This window comes from Carya illinoinensis, chromosome 3 (assembly GCF_018687715.1).
Source record: "Carya illinoinensis cultivar Pawnee chromosome 3, C.illinoinensisPawnee_v1, whole genome shotgun sequence".
Classification (NCBI taxonomy): Eukaryota; Viridiplantae; Streptophyta; class Magnoliopsida; order Fagales; family Juglandaceae; genus Carya; species Carya illinoinensis.
In genome coordinates this window covers 7091908-7111447 of record NC_056754.1, presented here as the reverse complement: position 1 = coordinate 7111447, position 19540 = coordinate 7091908, and the positions used below count along the sequence as shown (strand labels likewise).

Below are 19540 nucleotides of genomic sequence, written 5' to 3'. Positions count from 1 at the left end.
AATCAATAATTTAAAGCTTATAGAAAAAGTTATGAAATCTAGTGAATATTTAAGATAATGATAGTTAAGTATAGTATAATAATTACATGCTTGTATAGATTAAAAGATAAAAATATTAGTTGAAAATATGATATAGTCTAACATATATTTATAACATCGATAGTTTTAGCAAAATTTCATGTGATAAGTTTAATATAAGTCCAACAAAAACATTAGTTCAAAACATAACTTAGTCCAACAAATGTGATAAGTTTAATACGAACCCAACAAAAACATCAATTCAAAATATGAGTCCTTTGATATTTTTACTCTGATCCATCATTTTGTGTCATCTTGTACAACTTCAATAGAGACGATATTGAAATTTTTGTACTGCTTTTGGTTGAGTCAATTGAGGTCTACTAAAAGTTCAATCTTTCACTCCTTCTGTGAAACTTGTGCCACAAGATTTTCTATATATGACAAATGTTCCTGCAAAGGGAATTTTTAATTATAATTGCATAATTAATAAAAATTTAAATACCTTATATATTGAAAATTTATGTCTTCTAAATTAACACAAATTTTTGAATGCAATGTTTTTAATTAAATTACTATGCATTTTATAAATAAAAATAAAATTGACATAATAGATAAGTATATAAAAATCAATTTCAACGATTTTTGTTGTAATTTACTTTTAAAAGTTTTTTTAATATAAACCTCAATCTATTTATAGATAATGTACTAAATATGTTAAAAATTTTGAGATAGACTTTTCTACTCGCAACAATAAAGCGAATGGAAAATAAGAAGACGTACATCTCCAGTATGATTCATAAGCTCAACTGCCGAACAACCGAATGATTCTTCTACAACTTCACCAAACATAACAGCAGATAATCTTCATGTACCATCGTCGAGTTCAACATATGCTCGGCAACTATAAATTTGTTGGAAATATCATTTTAAGTTAGTATCAATAAAAACTATATATTAAATCTATTACATAAATTATCAAACCAAAAATTTGAAAGATACATACCGTAGTTGGGAAATTCTTTAGTGTTTGCAATGGTAACAAAGGAATGTATCATTGTAATCATATCCAGTTCCTTTATTACAACCAATACATGACATGTAAAAAAATATCTGGCGCAAATCAACCACAATTATCTTCGCCTTTATCCAAAATTTTGTTTTCTGCATCATATTAGAAATAATTTTTTAGAAGAATTGATTGTATAAATATTTGAATCTGTTACTAAGAATACGATTTTACCGCCATGGGTTGCAAACTTTTGATGAACTCAGCAACATTACAATTCTTGATTATTTCCCAAATACCAACAGAAGATAGAGATGCAGATGGGTATGTCAAGCTTTTTACAATAATACTCTTGAGTAATAAATAATTAATCGCCGTTTTTAAAATTCATAAAAACAAATACAACATAAGAAATAAAAATATGAAAATTTCAATATTCAAATTGTATGAAACAAATAATGACTTATTTATGATGATTACCACTCTTGCAATGAAGTTGCCTTAGAAATAACATGATTGATCATAAATTTACTTTTCGGACGTGATGATAGAGATAATCCTTCATTAGAAATAGGCATCATAATTAATGCAAGCATATACAATGTAAAATAAAATATAAGATTGTTAATTATTAAAAATATCATTATAAGAACCAACTCTTATTTTTGTTCCAAGTATAACTGGCTTCGTCTCAATTATCTTCGAGATTTTTTTGCATTCATCTTGCACAAATCGACTCCACATAGTTAAACATATGGAGTTTAAGCTACAAAATTGGAATAAAAAAAAAAAAGAATTAGCAGAATATGCAAGAAATAAAAATTGAAACATAATTCAAAAAGAGTGAACTACCCAAAAAATATTTTTACCCTTGATCGATAACATATATCTCTTGAATAGTTGTTGGTCCATGGGCTGAAGTTATCTCTCTACATAGCTTGATTTTGATTGTAACAGCTAAAATATCTGACAAATAAGATTTAAATTTTTAGTATATTGATAATTAAATATTCTAAAATAAAGAGTGAATTACCTATTTTTGCAATTGAATTCTTGTAAGTATCTAATTCATTGAACGGAATGAATTAGTACTTTGGTGGCTCCAATTGTCCTTCATCCTTTGGAACTTCCTCAATTATCATTTTAGCATTCAAGATCCATTGATATTTATGTGTTTCAATTCTATATTTCGGATCCAATGGCTTCACATATGCATTACTGATGTAATATGACTGGAAAATGTGCAAAGTATCTTGTCGTGAGTCAATATCCTTATCAAATATCGTAACTTGTAGCCGATTTCCCTGTATAATATAAAAAATTGTAATGAATAATTTACAAAAAAATAAATTGTAATAAATAATTGAGTATAATGATTTTCTTTGATTTAAAATTGTTTTGAGTTATGTGTAAAATTTTTGTTTTTAAATGTGTTACAGGAAGATAACTAAATTAATAGAACATCATCGACATTTATATAAGGAAGCCAAAGATTTAAAAAGTCAAACATCAAAAAACCCAACAAATTAGTAATAAAAAAATAAAAAATAAAAACAAAACTTAATAGATAGAATGAAAAAATAATAAAATCATTTACCAGTTTTTAATCCACTAAAAAAAATATAAGACAATAGATAGAGATAAATACTATACCTTTGGATCAATTAATGTTAGGCTTTGATACTTCACTGGTGAGCGTTGGCCTGTTCGTTTGGGTGACTTCTCTGCTACAATCATTTTGATTTTCTAGTCTCTTGTACTTTGAGTGATATCTTTTATCGATGTATAAACCGTCCGCATCTTTAAAGCTGTTCACATACAAAGATATTAAATGTGTAATTATAGTAAACCCAATACTAAATTAAAAAAAAAATTGCAAAGAGAATTTAAGAGTATAATAAATTAAAAAACACAATACTAAATATACATAAAAAAAATTCTATTAAATACGAAATTTTGTTGAAGTAATTAAACTGAAATTATACAATTGAATCATTACCCATTTAACATTAATCTGAAGATGCTAATCTTAATAATTCCGTATAGACAATATTTTTTATGCAGTTCTTTTCTGATCGTTCAGTTGACACTGGCCGTAGTAAAATCCTTACTGTAGATGCAGTCTTTGCCCTTGATAGAGCCACATATAATTGACCATGTGAGAAAACAGGTTGAGGTAAATATATTTCAACAAAATCCAATGTTTGCCTTTGTGACTTATTTATAGTCATTGCAAAACTTAATCTGATAGGGAACTGAGTTCGTTTGAATGGAAGCCACTATTTTCATCAACATTTGGTAAGAATGGAATCCTTGGAATAAAGACTCTTTTTTTGATGTGGTGTCCAACTGTGATTTCTGCATCAATGACATTTCGATCAAAAGCCCGACAAATTAGACGTGTTCCGTTGCATAGTCCTTCTGAAGGATTAATGTTTCTAAGCAGCATGATAGGACAATTTATCTTCAATAACAATTCATGAGGAGGAAGTCCATTTGGGGTTAGAGTATTTAAAAAATCCTCCATAACTGATTGTTCAGATGCATCTATTGCTTCATCAAAACTATAATATCGATTGATCTCACCATGAAATCTATGAATTAGTAATGCATTTATTTCATCAACATAACTGTTCTTTGGTGTTAATATGGTCCGATTCATCATAGCTGAAATATTTATTGAATATTCATGAATATCATGGAAAACAGCATCTATTAAATGATCCAAAGAAGTACAGTCATCTTCATATGGAACAAGCATGCCATCAGGAATTTTTATAGCTTCATCAACTGTGATTGGTGGCATTCCGTTGCCCAATTCTAACACATATTCTGAAAAGACTGGATCCAATCTTGCTCGCATATTTTTAGTCAAATGAAACTTGATCAATGTAGGCCACAAGTAAGAAGAAACCAAACTGGCATCAACATGTTCTTGTCTTGTTCTTTTATGAACCACAGGTAAAACTTGGTGAAAATCTCCACAAAAAACGACAACTTTTCCACCGAATGTTAACTCTGAATCATTAATGTCTCGTAGCATTTTATCTAATACTTCAATATGTTGTTTTCTTGACATAGGGGCCTCATCCCATATAATTAATTTTGCCACACGTAGTAACTTTGCGATGGCACTTTGTTTATTGACACAACACATGTTATGTTCATCAGTATCCAGTGGAATCTTAAAGCGCGAGTGTGCTGTTCGACCTCCAGGAAGGATAGATGCAGCAACACCAGATGAAGCAGTTGCAAGTGTGACTAATTTTCGTGATCTTACTGCGGCAAGAAGTGCCTTGTACAAGAATATCTTCTCCGTCCCACCAGGGCCATCAACAAAGAATGTAGCAGCTTCATTAGATAAAACATTTCCCAAAACTGAATTATAGACATGTCGTTGTTTACTATTAAGGGCTTCTGATGCAACAATATCTTCTTATGGAATTTCAACAGCCAATTCATCATCGATTTCCCTAGATTTGAGTTGGTCTTCATAAAAACAAATGTCGTCACCAAGAAGATGGAACAAATTAATGTCTTTCTCCATTGATTTAAGTGTAAAAGAGATTGAGCGCAAAACTTGCATTCTTACATTCAACATAGAATCTTCAGTCGACCTAAAATCAACTGACATATCTTGCTCAAAACGTTCCCAAAGCTCTCTCAGATTGGTTGGATTACAATAAACCAAAATAGTTGCAAATAGTCATCTCAAACTGGACGGCATTTGATATAGAGATGCTTCATGTAAACAATCTTCTAAGTTACTGTCTCTTTGTAACAAACCATGCATAGTTGCTGCTTCACAAAATGTTGGAGCCATGACACCATCAACTGTCCTAAGATCTTCAAACGACAAAGGTCCTCTTACATGATTTAGCAATATCCGTAGATAATACCTCTCACATTCAAATGGATTTGCTGTAACAATTCGACCTATAACAGTTTTTTTTTTTCCGACGAGTCCACTCTTTGTATTGTTGGCTCCAAACATAAAATTCTGGAAATTCTTTGTACAACAATATTATGGCATTTTCATCCACTCGGTTCAATGCAAAGAATTCTGTTAACATTGATTTTGCAGACCGATCAGAGTTAAGAACATTGATTAAGTCTTCATTTGCTCGAAAAGTTACTTGATGTTGATCCTCAAGATGTAAATGTAAACTATATACTGCTGGGTACATTTCATTAACAATAAAACCGTATATTCTCCACATAGCTTCAGGTGGAGCAATCCATCGGGCCGATTGGAATTGTTGAATTTCATCAATTTGTTGATTGTTTTGTTCGGAAACCAAATTGAAAGCAATACGATCATGCCCTTTGTAAATATACTTATAAAGATATTTGACTGCTTTTATCGTAGAACAAATCTCGACATTAATGTGACAGTCAAATGTTGTAAGCAAATACGGATTATATGGAACGACCCAACGGTTATCCAAATTATGGCCTCTCACTTTGACAATTATTCTATTGTAAGAACGCTTATATATTGGGAAGCAATCATTTCCAACAGTCGTACCTGATGCAAAACTTTTTGGATATTGGCTTTTGCAACAGCCATTTTTTTTCATGCAAATATTTGTTGGATTCAACACTCCACATGGTCCATGCATCATATGCTTGATAACAGCATTATGCAAGTGCAAATTTGTATTTTTATCAGGTATTTCTGCCGATACAATCTTATCAAAAGATTCAGGAGCATAGAGTTTACAATCTCTCTGTAATATAATTAAAAAATGTGCATGTGGAAGCCCTCTTTTTTGGTGCTTAATAACATAAATATATGCTGAGACTTTTCCAAATATCTGCTTCTTGAATAATTGATCCTTTAATTCTTCTAATTTTGCACGAAAGACCCGAGCAACCAAATCAGGCCGATTTTGACTCTCCTCATGCAGACGTAATTCATTTGAAATTTCTTGCCAGTTTGGATTGCACGTCATTTTTAAAAAAATGTCTGGTTTACCATAACGCTGAACTAAAGCCATTGCTTCCATATATCTTTTTCGCATATCTCTTGGACCCCCAATAAATGACGAAGGCAGAATAATCCGTTTTCCAACATTAAAAGCATTGGTTTCCCTAAGTGTAATGGTATCAACAATACCTTGATATAACTCAGATCGAATATGTTGTTGTTTGCTACAGAAATAATCTAATCTTGACGTCTCGATCTTAACATACATATCAACAACAAATTGTTGCAATAGGTGACCAGACAGTAACAAAATTGATCTGACATTTTCTTTGATTTGTAACTTGTAGCAATAATATTCACGGCACGAAACAATTGGATCCTTCCTTTTTCTGTTTAATGCTGCAAAAGTTGTAAGGGAATGAAGTATTATAAAATTGGACATCTACAAACTAAGTACAAAATGGAAAGATTAAGATTACATTATAACCTCGCTGTTTTCTTATAAGTAATTCTTCTGCTGACATTGATTGATGAGGATCTATTGATCGTGTTGTTTCATTACATGTTGATGTGCTTCCTTTACTGACTCTTTGAATGCCTTGATGCCAACCAGTATCGCCAAAAGGAAATAACAACGGATACTGAAGTGGATCATAGCAGCCAAAGTAATATTGAACTATATGACTTCCACCAGAATGACTAAAGACACAAATGTCTCGTCCTTCTAGCTGATCTGCATCTTCATTTTCAACCCATATTACTGCAACTTGTGAAGATGTCGGGGCATTGAATATACGTTGATCTAGACCAGCATCTGATCTTATATGGATTACTTGATTTTCCAAATTTGGCAAATCACCAAGAGACCGGAAAAACATAGAATATGGATTGATGCGAAGAATATCGATGAGTTGAGCTATAATTGATGGATTCATTCTATCTGAATCAGAAATGCGATTTTCTAATTCATGTTCCGTATCATAGAAATGCAATTGGAGATAAGAAGGACAACCATTTAAAGGGATTAAATCATTGATATAGTGATAGATCTGTCCCTGAGTTAGAATGTTTCGTCTGCAAAGATTTCTATCGAATTTAACTCCAAAAGATGTAAACGCGAACTTGTTATTATAAGTCCGAACAAAAGTCTTAAAATGCGCAGATTTATCTGTATTGGAGGTAAAAAAATCATAAAGTTTATCAGGAACAACATTTGTGGCCAAAGAAATTGTCCCATCAGCACAACAAAATCCATTTGTTTCATGATAGAATCGTTTGGCTTTACAATGTCTGCAACAAGGCACATACGGTAAAGAACATGTTTCAGATGGCACGACTTATAATAATTGCCTAAGTCCAGCAGAGCGGCGATGCCCCTCACCTATTAAGTTCAAAAGTGAATATAAGATAATATGTGTAAACTCATCGATTGTTCTTTGAATGATCTGACTAAGGACACTACTGAAAGAGTGGCAAGAGTTGACAATGGAATTAGAAGAATGAATAATATAATTATACTGGTTTCTTACCCCTACAAGGTGGCGATATACTTGTTTCAAAACTTGACTGTTCCCGAACAACACATGGAGCCTATTTGAATAGAATGTTCCCAAATTTTAATGAAAAAGAATATAAGGCTGTTTGAATAAGAAAGATGACAAAATAATTTCAGGAAAACCTGTTGAATCAGAAGCTGATTGGAGACGGTTGTTTCATTTACGTATGTATTTCCTGATTTATGTGTTAGAAAATCCATAGAATCATTGGAACAATTAGAACGATCTGTCACATTGTTTAATGATGAAGTTGCGTCTGAATCAATCACATAGACATTAACACCAGGAGGAACACATACTTCATGAGATGAAATCAATTCACCGATGTCAACATCAGCGTCGAAAATTCTTTGTCTCTTTGTCATCTTTTGTAGAATAGTAAAGTCTTGAATGATGTTTATATGTTGGACATCATCATTTGAAGGCTCATCAATTGATGTAGTTAGTTGATCACTACCGAATGAAGTTGAATCTTTTAACTGGATGGAATTGCTGCTAGATGCCTTTTTTTTAGCATATCTTTCTCTTTGTTTTCTACAGAGTTCTTCCTTTTTCTCTTCTGGTAAATCTTTATACGTGATATTTTTTACTAGTTGTTTTATATGATCTTAAAAAAATAGTCCCCAAACTTAACTTTTAAAAAATTAATATTACTATTTCAAAACAAATGCTACATAACTTATTAACACAATCTTACCACTTCTCATTATGTTAACGAAGCAAATGATTCTTCCAAATGTTGGATACTGTTCCACACAACCAAAACTAAATGAATAAATAACAACTGCTTAATGCGAAATCCATACCACCATGATGCATTTTAAATGCTATAAACAATTTCGTCGATTCATATGTTGAAAAGTACATACAAGCAAATTATTTATACTTTAAATTAACAAGGAAATGAAGATAACAAAATAACACATGGAATGAAAAAATACCATGAAAATGAAACTCATAAAAAGCATAGATCAATATCATATATCAAAATTCTTGAATGAAATATTTCTCAAAATTAATTTACTATTCAAAGTAAGTACTCACAAAAAAATCATAAGCAGGGACCAACAAAAAGAGATATATAATATATATATATATATATATATATATATATAAAGGCACTTACAGGTCTTGAAATGAACAATAGAGAGTCTTTTATATATTTAGATCTCTTGATGAGGAGGATAATTCCTGCCTATACACAAAAGACATTATAAGTTTTGATTGCATTGTGTATATATATATATACACACACACACACACACATATATATATATATATATAAATTGTTGAATTTTTTTTTTCTTCCCTTAAAAATTGATTTCAATCGATAATTTAATGTATAGAGAATAAAATGAACGTTGTAATAAATATAGTTGTAATAAAAGATCTGGAGTGCTTATTATTATTAGCATCCACGTTCTTATTATATATAAAAAAAAAACTTTTTTATACTTATTATTTAGAATAAGTATAAACTTTGTTAGAAGAGTTAATTTTATTAATTCTTTCTTTCTCATTTTTTATTTTAAAGAACAAAAATGAGAAACTATTCTTTTTCTTGTTGAAGTATTTTTTTTTTTTTTTATGGAAAATACTATTCTCATAGACAATTTCTACCAAAATTGTTTACCGAAATTTTTTTTCTATTTTTTTATTTTTTATTTTACTTAGTGATTAAGTAAAGGTTTTTAAATGAATATGTGATTTTTTTTAATTTTTAAAAATTTTTAAATAACTTAAAAAATTGATGAAAGAAAAAGTGAAAAATTTGAAAAAACAAAATTTCTGTTATCGGTAGAGGATTTCGGTGGAAATCCTGTGTGTATGTAGCAGGCTCCTTTTAGTTGATTTTAAAAGGTTATGGAATATATCTCTACAGATGAGTCATGTGCAAATATTTTTACAAAGGGGCTCTCTTGGATTATTTTATGATTTTTAAGGTACGAGATTTATTTTAATATGTTTTCTTGATATTAATTATTGATTACATTTAAATTACTCTTTGTTTTAAATATTCTATTATTGGACATTAAATATTTTAATTTATTAATATTGAGTTGTAGTGGTTTTTAATTGTCTTTTATTTATTTTTATTGAACTTTTTTATTTCTTAGATCCTTATATTTCAGACTGGGCTGTGATGCAGTTTTTCAGTTTTTGAGATTATGATTGATTTTTCAACAAATAGGAAAATTCAAAATGTAACTGTGTCTAGGGTTGTTTTTTCTAAGACCTTCCATGCTGAAGGTCTCATGTAGGGCTGTTTATCTGGACTGGATTTTATCAAATAATTTTTATAAAATTATCTATAATTAAAATTATCTCAAATAGTTTTCATAAAACTATGGGCGATGTTTATTTATAAGACCATAGTATAAATTCTATTAATGTTCTTCTTTTATAATATATCAAAATGTATAATTATTTATTAATTATATAAACATTACATCGTTAGTTATTTAATTAACAAAAAATATTATATTTTTATTAATAAAAAATTAATTCTTAACAAAAAAATTAAATATAAACTAAGCAAACTCGTCGTCCAAGATGGGACCATATGTTTAAATTAGCCAACTCGTCATCTCATGTGCATGATAAGCTAGCCTAAAATATGAATAAATCTACACAGCAGCCTCACACTTTTTCACACCATTGAAAAATGTGAATTTACTATTTTACCCTCTGTTATTTTACACTAGTGTGTTGGGTGTGGGGTTGCTGTGTAGCAGTGCTCCTAAAATATATGATGTAACACCTCTCAGAATTTGTTATCCTATTTTGTTCATGTATTCTCACTTCGCTCAGATATATGCTGATAAAGAGTTAAAAAACTTCACTTTCCCATGTCAAGTCTTTTTCATGGCATTGAAGGCTTGTGAAAGTAATGGTCGGGATCGCATGAACCGCGTAATATTTTGACCAATCATCATTTGCCTCTATATAACAACTTATGTGATATTCATTATTTACATGTACTTTATTGAATGATTATTTAAATTATTATAATTAATAGTTCTCTTATTTTAAATTAAATGTGATTTTCATGGTATTATTTTATGATTTTTAAGTTGTGAAATTTACATAATGTACTTTTTTTATATTAATAATTATTTCGCATTTAAATTACTCTTTAGCTTAAATTACTTTATTGTTGGACTTTAAATATTTTATTTTATTAATATTGAGTTGTAGCTTTTTTATTTGGTTTTTATTTATTTTTTTTGTGTTTTATCCGTTGTTTTGGGCCAAGCCCAATCGGTTTTAGGCCTAGCCCGTGGGCTTTTCTGCCCAGCCCGCTTGTTTCATTTCAACTTCCCCTTTCTTCTTCTAAGTGGCGTCATTTAGGCTAGTGCCTTTAGGGCTTTAATTTTTCTTCTTCCTCCTGCTGTGCCGACAGCTTCTTCTCCATCTCCATTTCCCCCCACGCCCTGACCCATTCAAATCTCTCTCTCTCTCTCTGCTCTGCGAAGTGCTTTGCCTCCCTCCCCCAGTTTCCTCTCTCTCTCTCTCTCTCTCTCTCTCTCTCTCTCTCATCCCTTCAAGGGCTTTCGTTTTGTCCGAAATCCAACGCGCGACACACCAATCATCTCCTTTTGTCCTCAATCCCTCATCTCGCCAATGACCTTTCGGTAAGTCTATCTCCCAATCTGTGAACAATCAATGTAAATGTGGTAGATCTAGTGATTTGGTGAACTGAGTCTTTCGGCTTTGAAGCATTTTTTTAGGGTTTTTTATCCTTGGGAAGGAAGCGATCGTGATTATGAATATGAGGAGGTATATTGTTTATTTTGATGTTAAATAAGCTTTCGTTTGAAGTGCATATTGTCCTTATAAGTTTCTATGTTTTACATTTATTTAGCAGTGTATTTTTCATTTATTGAGTTTATAGATGCCTCTTATAGGAGCATGTGTTCTCGTGAGACGACTATGAATCATTCCATTTTTTTTTAAGGTTTATCATTGGATTTTATGTTAAAGTGTTTAGCTTGTTGATTTATCATTGTATTAGTTTATTTTATTAATTTGCTTCCGTTAAAGTGAGTTTTGTTGATTTTTAGAGGCACTGGAATGATACTAAATGAGATGTGATACTTTTTATGAAATAAAATACACGAAAATACAACTAAATGAAAATGATTTTATTTTGGCATGTATGTTATTATGATGTCTATGCTACTTTATTTTGACATGTATATTATTTTATCTTTATAGTTCATTCCGTTTGTTTATCCATTTTCCATATACAAGTTTGATGATATTTATCGATATTACTATGATCCATTTTTTGTTATTTATATTTATAGTTGATTGCATAAATTGCTATATTAGTTCTTTGTTTATTTGATTTATTTCATTCTGAACGTATTGCAAGGACAATCAATTAAATGAAGAAGATGTTTGTGTCTTTGAGCTGATTAGAGAAAGGATATTCCAGTGCTAAAAGTCCTCAAAATTATGCACAACATTTTATTGATCTTTTTGTCTATTTTATTGCTATTGTGTAATCTAGTGTAAAACTTTTCTATGTTAGTAAATGATGTATTAGTTTATTTTATTAATTTGCTTCCGTTAAAGTGAGTTTTGTTGATTTTTAGAGGCACTGGAATGATACTAAATGAGATGTGATACTTTTTATGAAATAAAATACACGAAAATACAACTAAATGAAAATGATTTTATTTTGGCATGTATGTTATTATGATGTGTATGCTACTTTATTTTGACATGTATATTATTTTATTATTAGTATATACGACAATCTAGTAAACCTTTGTTGATTTTGGTTGTTGATGAGAATGCTTGAGTATTATTTTTGCATGGCCTTTCCGTTTTGCAAATAAATTCCCATTTTGTTTTGCTAGTTGTTTCCCATTTTTTTTTTATTATTTTTAATTATAATATTCTTAGTTAATACTTAACTATGTTTCTGTGCATGAGAAATTGATGGGGTAATGGTTTGCGTTGTTTTTGAGGTACTCAGGTGTTTTAGAAGCAGATCAGTATTATCTCAATAACTGTGTGTTTTCAATTTTGAGGTACTTAAGTTTCTAAGTATATTGCTTGTCTCATAAAAAGAACTTGTGTACTTTTTGTCGTTATAGTTCGTGTTAAAAAACAAATACAATTATTGAATATCAAATAGTTATCAAGAAGAAATAGAGAACCCATATCAGAGTCAATTAGTTTGTCTTTTTTAAGCCAATGTTAGTTGCAATGATCAGGTGATTAATTTGATATATCTGCTTATGAATCTATAAACAAAGACTGAAGTCAATGGTTCATTATTTGTAGTTCCAAATATTTCTCTATAATATTTTTGTAGTTCCAATTTTCTTACAATAACCAGCTGTTTTTATTCTAGGATTAAACTACATTTACCCATGTGACTTTGTTCTATTTACAAGAAGATCTCTATTTTTGGTTATTGATAGTGACAACAGTGAAGCATTCAAGGCAAGTCTCATACTCCTAGTTTTTGATAGTGACAACAGTGGATTTTTTTTTTTTTTTTACATGCATTTAGTTATAAAGTTCATTAGTTATTTATAGCCTTAGCTATTGTTAACATAAATTTAGTTTTTCATTTTGAACAGTCCTAGTCTCATGCAGACAACTTGTGCTCGTCTTGGCACCTACCTTATTCTAATGTCTTTCTGAGGGTGACTTGTTATGTTTTTATGTTTTTTTTTTTTTTTTGAATTTTGAGTTTGAAGTTCATGATGGTTTGCAGTTTGTATATGGATAGATGTATAATTTAGCTTGGTTAATGTTGATGTGATTAATAGACCATAAGCTATTTATTTTAGATTTAGATGTAATCAATACATATACACATTTAGATGCATGGAAATTAAGAAACATATATTATAACAAATACTTCTCATGACTTGTCATCCTAAAAAAATTATGGGTTTTATTATTTTGGTTTGCACATTGTTGCTGCCAGTTATAAATGTAATACTTTTTCAACTGGCTTATTGTTGTTTTTGCATGTGTGATTTTTAGATGAGTTAGAAAATATAATCTTTTTTATAATGCAGTGTTGTGAAACTTATATTTTTTTGTGTTATTATCTATAATCTATATAATTGTTCTTTATTTTCTGTTTTTTTATTTTATTTCTTGAGCTGATTTGCTTGTTTCTTTTCTTGTTTTGTATTGGATTTTACCACAATGCATGTGAGGTTGACGTGGCCCAAAACAGATCTGGGTAAGTTTTTTTTTCCCCCCCTATAATCTATGTACTCATCAATATCGAGAACAACTTTTTTTGGTTTGCATGCATTTTTTGGTCTGCATGTCATCTTCTTAGAACATAAGAACATAACCAAGCATAACATTGAACATAACCAAGCCAAAAAGACACTGTAAGAGTTAATAGTAACATAACCAAGCACAACATAGAACATAACCAAGCCAGAAAACAGAACCCATTATGTTTTTAGATCTTTTCATATATTGCACCTTCTTATATACAACATGAACCATCATGAACCAAACTAAAAATAGCACAAGTCTGAACAACAGCAAATGAAAGATATACTTACAAAGATAACCAAGCAGAAATGTGTGGAACTCTGAAAGTCTTGAATACAGCCCACACTTTGACCTACAAACTGTAAGAATACACAGGAAAGTATAAAAGTTTTTGCTTAGGCAGATTACGTGTACCTCTAAAAGAAAGAAATAATACTAAGGAAATATATACCTCTAAAAGAAAAACCAAATAGGCTATACAAGACAAGCTAGAAGTGAACACAAATGAGCCAGAAAGACAATCAAATAAACTGCTACAACCAAATCTCTCTGCTGGAAAACTGATGAAACAGGTATGGGAAAAGAAAAGACATGAGCCATGACTATTTATATGATGTCTGTGTCTGCTCAATTACTTGACACCATTGTTTTCAATACAGAAGACAAAATTTAGTGGAAGATGGCAATACACATGCAACGTGGAAGATGGCAATACCCTACAAAACCACTGCTGCAACCAAATCTCTCTGTATGTAGATTGTATTTTATGAATTTTTAGTAACCCGTATGCATGTCTGGTTTTTGTTCTTGTTTCAGCAGAGAGCACGTGTAAGACATGCATGTCTTAAACGTTACTGTATGCAGATTTAAATATTAAATGTTACTGTACGCATGCACTGATGCACTGACCAAGTTATTGTATGCATGCACTGATGTACTGACCAGGTTACTGTACGCATGCACTAATTATGGATAGGCTGTACTGACAGCTGCTTAATTATGTATTGGAAATGGACATAAGTGGACCGGAAAGACCACTAGTGAACTGTCAATAGACTAAAATAATTATATAATAGATACAATTCAAACAGAATTGCACGGACAATATACACAAAAAGCAGAGGAAATGAAAACGGAATTAGAAATTTACTGTAGCAGTGAGATAGAGGCTTTCTATAATAGAAAGATATATTATTCTTATATTAAGCATTCCTCCTTCATAAGTAACAATTATCAATAAAATTGGAATACAATTCTTTTCATTTGAAAGAGGTAAATTACATTTTCTCTTGTAGAGAAGGAGAAAAGAACTTGTCACGATGAGAAACCAACATAGAAATTATTGCCATACTTGTCAAATTGATAAAAGATATAGATGTCTCTTTTTAAATTGCAATTTTTGTCATAGAGAGGGAGAAAAGAACTTCTAATGTCACGAGGAACCAACATAGAAATACTTGTCATATTTGTCGAATTAAAAAGATATGTCTCTCTTTAAAAAAGTAAATTCATGCAATATCTCTTGTAAAAAGGGTATAATTTCCAAATTTCTTAAAGGCACGAGGAGGAACCAATGTAGTAGAAATACTTGACATATGTATATAAATTTCTTAATTTCTTACTAGAAGAGATTTGGAAATTGGCCGTACGTGTTTATATTTGTGACAACTTACACATCTTTCTATTTCAAGTAGGCATGCATGCTATAATATATCGTTGGAGGTTGCAAGGAAGGCTCGTTAATTTGAACACACTACTGCACATATGATCAGACGTTGGGCATTCTTTTGATTCCCATGCATTAAGAAAAAAAAAAGGAAGCATTTTAATAAGCAAGTTTTATAAGTGGACGATCCGCCTGAATGCCGAAAGCAACCTGCTTCATATAAATTTTATATATATATATATATATATATATATATGCGTGTTTTCTAGTCCGAACGCTCATACTCTTCGAATTCACATGAATTGCAAAAGATTGATCATTAATCCAATTGAAAATTGACAAAAGCAAATAATTAATACTTAAAAAGTACTCAGAATTAATAAATCATTTCAATCCAAAAGAAAAGAGTAAAGCAATCGATCCTTTCTTTCGTCGGCAATCCATCCATGATTTTTGGAGGGGAAAAAAACCCTCCGTCCCTACTCCCAAATTAAAACTCCATATTGTCGAATTAGGAATCGCTTTATGGTGTTAAAAACTTAAAATCACTTCTTAGTGTGTGCGAAACCCCTATTCTATGAAAAAAATACATAGTTAAGATCATCAATTTGACAGAAGACTTCTCACTTATATATATATATATATATATATATATATATATATATATATATATGTATATGCATATGTGCGCGAGAAAATATTAATTCAACTTTGTTTGAAATGGAGATGAAGCATGCCCATGAAGAGGATGTGGAGATTTATAAGGCTAATCACTTACGGACTCGAAGTTGATATTAAGAAAATCTGACTCTGACTCTAACTTACATAGGCTCAAATCTGCCTCCGTTACATATAATAGATCTTTTTCTTCTTTTTTTGTAAGTTTCCAAATTTCAAGTTTACTAAAGACATTACAGATAAAAAAATAGATTTTAGATATGAAAAAACCAAAAATATAACTAAAGATATTTCATATGCTATACAAACATGAAAAATAAAAATAAAATTTTAAAAGATTAAAAATATATATTTTTGATCATATACTTTCATTCATAATTTCAAATTAGAGTCTCAAACTCGATCACAAATCTACTAAAAATCATAAAATATTATTCAACCATCTAGTCATCAAGACCCAAGCTAACACCCAAGGCCCCAAATAACAAATAACAAGTAAGAGTAACCATGAGCCATCATGGTCTAATGGCAATATCCATCACCCAATCATTCACTGTTGAATTAATTACTAATAGGAAACACAACCAATCACTCGAATAGAAGCCAAATATTGTATTAAAATCTAGTTAAATGCTACTATATTAGAATATAGATAATAAATTAATAGTCTTACAATATATACATTATACATGGTACATGACTAACTATTAGATATTTAAATTTCATCTATCATAATATATGCAATATGTATGATAGTGATACTATGATGTGTAGTGTGTACATATAATTGATTACTAGTCTATTAATATTATTTTTTTAATAATGATCACATTGATTATTAGTCTATTAATATTCTTGAATTTAATTATATAAAATTTAGATTTTTTATATGAGTATATATGATCAATATATAAATAATACATATTTTTATTAAAGTAAGGTCAAAGTCGGAGTAAGAGCAGAGTCGGTCATCGGTCATACAACAAATTCGACTTTGACTTTAAATGCTAAAAAACCTCCAATTCCGATTTTAATGTTGAGGAATTGGAGTCAAACTTTTAAATTTTAACACAACCCTAATAGAAATTCGATTGTGAACCCATTCCATTATTGAGAAGTCCCACATGATTTAGGAACAAACTCATCATGACCTTTATAAGGAGTTACCCTATTCCTCTTATTAGGCCTTTAAAGGGAGAAATGTGTATTTTCTATATGGTACCAAAGCAGGCTAACCTATGACCAATGATGGGTTCTCGTGACCTACCCATGATGATGGTACTGGAATTACCGGCCTACATATGAGGAGGAATATTGAGAAGTCCCACATGGCTTAGGAACAAACTCATTCTGGATTTTATAAGAAGTTACCATACTCCTCCTATTAGACCTTTTAAGTGAAGAAATAGGTGTTTTCTATATATATAAATGGATGTTTTCTATGTCCATCATAAAACATGCAACTTAATTTGGGGCAAAACTTCATTGGCTCACGAGCACGAAAATAACATATACGCGTCAAGGGGCCATGGGGATACATGAGACGACACCTCGTTCGATGAAAAGCACGCAACTTAATTTTGGAGGGGAGGAATTTCAATGCTCGTGTAGTGCAAAAATAAACCCAACTTCGCAGGGGGATGATGAAGCACTAACAATGATGGCTCATGAGGTAACTATCAGAACCTTTTTCAATGAAAAATTAGGCGCAATTTAATTTGACTCTATAATAAACTAATATTTTTAAAAAATCCAAAAATATTAAAGTCAAAGTCAAAGATAATGTTAAAAAGAAAAAATCTTCTGGAAATCACATTTTTTATACTAATTCGCACACCGATCTTAATATGTAAGGTATATATTTAACGAAACAATATGAATTAAAAATGAAAATTATTTTTATAAGATAGGAGATTTTATTCTTCTTTCAAATTTTATTTTTTTATTTTTCTTAAAAAAAAAAAGTCATCGGTACACGAATTTGTGCACAAAATGTGTTTGTATCTAGAAAAACTCCATTAAAAAAACTTAATATTTTATTACGTAGTTGTTTAAAAGTAGTGTAATAGTTTGGTGTTTATCATTTTTGTTTAACATATTCCATCTGTTAGGATAAGCTCAATTAACCGAAGATGTACGTTTTAAGGGTGATATCTGCATGGGTGGGTGTGGGTTTGACCCTTCCCCACACCTGCCCATGGGGTGGGGTTTTTCACCCCCGCACTCTGCCTTGGTGTCGGGGGCTATCCACCCTGCTCTCCACCCACTTCAATAGTGTCAATGGCCCACTAGGTCCAAAAATTATTCTTGGGCCCAAAAGTGACAAACACTCTCTTTTTACTCAAATTATAATTTTAAACTTGTAAATATGACCATGATTTAAAAACAAATAACATAGTTTTTAAATTTGCTAGTGTATATTTTATGAAAGTTATAGTATAATAGGTGTGACTTTTATATTGGAGGCCAAACAATACAAAAGTCTCATATTAAGTAATGTGAGACTCTTGTATTGTCTGGCAATTAGCTCGACGGGCAATACGACAGTCCCAATTGTTTAAGTGAGACGCATGTATTGCTTTGGGTTCTTATATAAAAGTTAAACTTACAACGCTACAACTTGCACAAAGCATTAAGTAAAAGCTATACTTAATACATATTACTATATTTCTATATGGTAAAACTACTAACATATATTTATAAATATGTATATATATAAAGGGGGTGCGAGTTGAGGGAAATATGGAACAAAGTTGAGTCTGACCAAGCCTACCCGCCGCCCCTGCAGGGGGGCCATATGCAGGGCAAGGGGCCCTGCCACCAATATTTGGCAGCCCCACCACCCACATCTGGCGGACATAGTCCGCCTACCCATGAGGAGCGTGGGGTAGCGGACTGCGGGATCCGCTACCCACCCCTAGTACATTTTAATTCCCCCACAAAGCTTAGTTTTATTTTTATTATTTTGGAAGCTTAATTTGTTTTATTTGAAGGGTTAATTTGAAATCAATTATCGATAATTTGCAAGAAAATGGCAAAGATTCTAAACATGCAACTACTTAGAAGCTCTGTTCAAGCTGCGAACTTCTCTAGACCAAACCTCTTCCATTGACCTCAGTATTCTCAGTCATTAGAGAAACTAAGGGGTTGTTTGGGAATAAAAATAGTTTTATCTCATCTCAAAATTTCTCATCTCATTTCCTTCTCACATCAATCAATCATAATTTTAAATTTTTAACTTTTTCATATAATAATTTTTTCTCATTTTTCAAAACTCAAAAAAATATCTTAACTCAAACTATTTCACTACTATTAACAGATTTTTCATCTCATCTCATTCTCCAAACATTCCCTAAGTTGCAATACATTCAATATCCCGGTAAGAAATACTAGCATAAAGATTTTTGGGTGCCATCAAT

The 19540-nt window shown here is 30.7% G+C and overlaps 1 protein-coding gene across 1 annotated transcript; it reads right to left on the bottom strand.

The window, feature by feature from the left end:
• Positions 1–3266: 3266 nt before the first annotated feature.
• On the bottom strand, positions 3267–7878 carry LOC122302876. The gene is made up of 6 exons (XM_043114324.1): positions 7636–7878; positions 7487–7547; positions 6445–7125; positions 4989–6356; positions 4814–4873; positions 3267–4459 (listed from the first exon to the last, which is right to left on the bottom strand). Exons 1-6 carry the CDS (start codon positions 7876–7878, stop codon positions 3267–3269), a joined length of 3606 nt encoding a protein of 1201 aa, XP_042970258.1.
• Positions 7879–19540: the final 11662 nt, after the last annotated feature.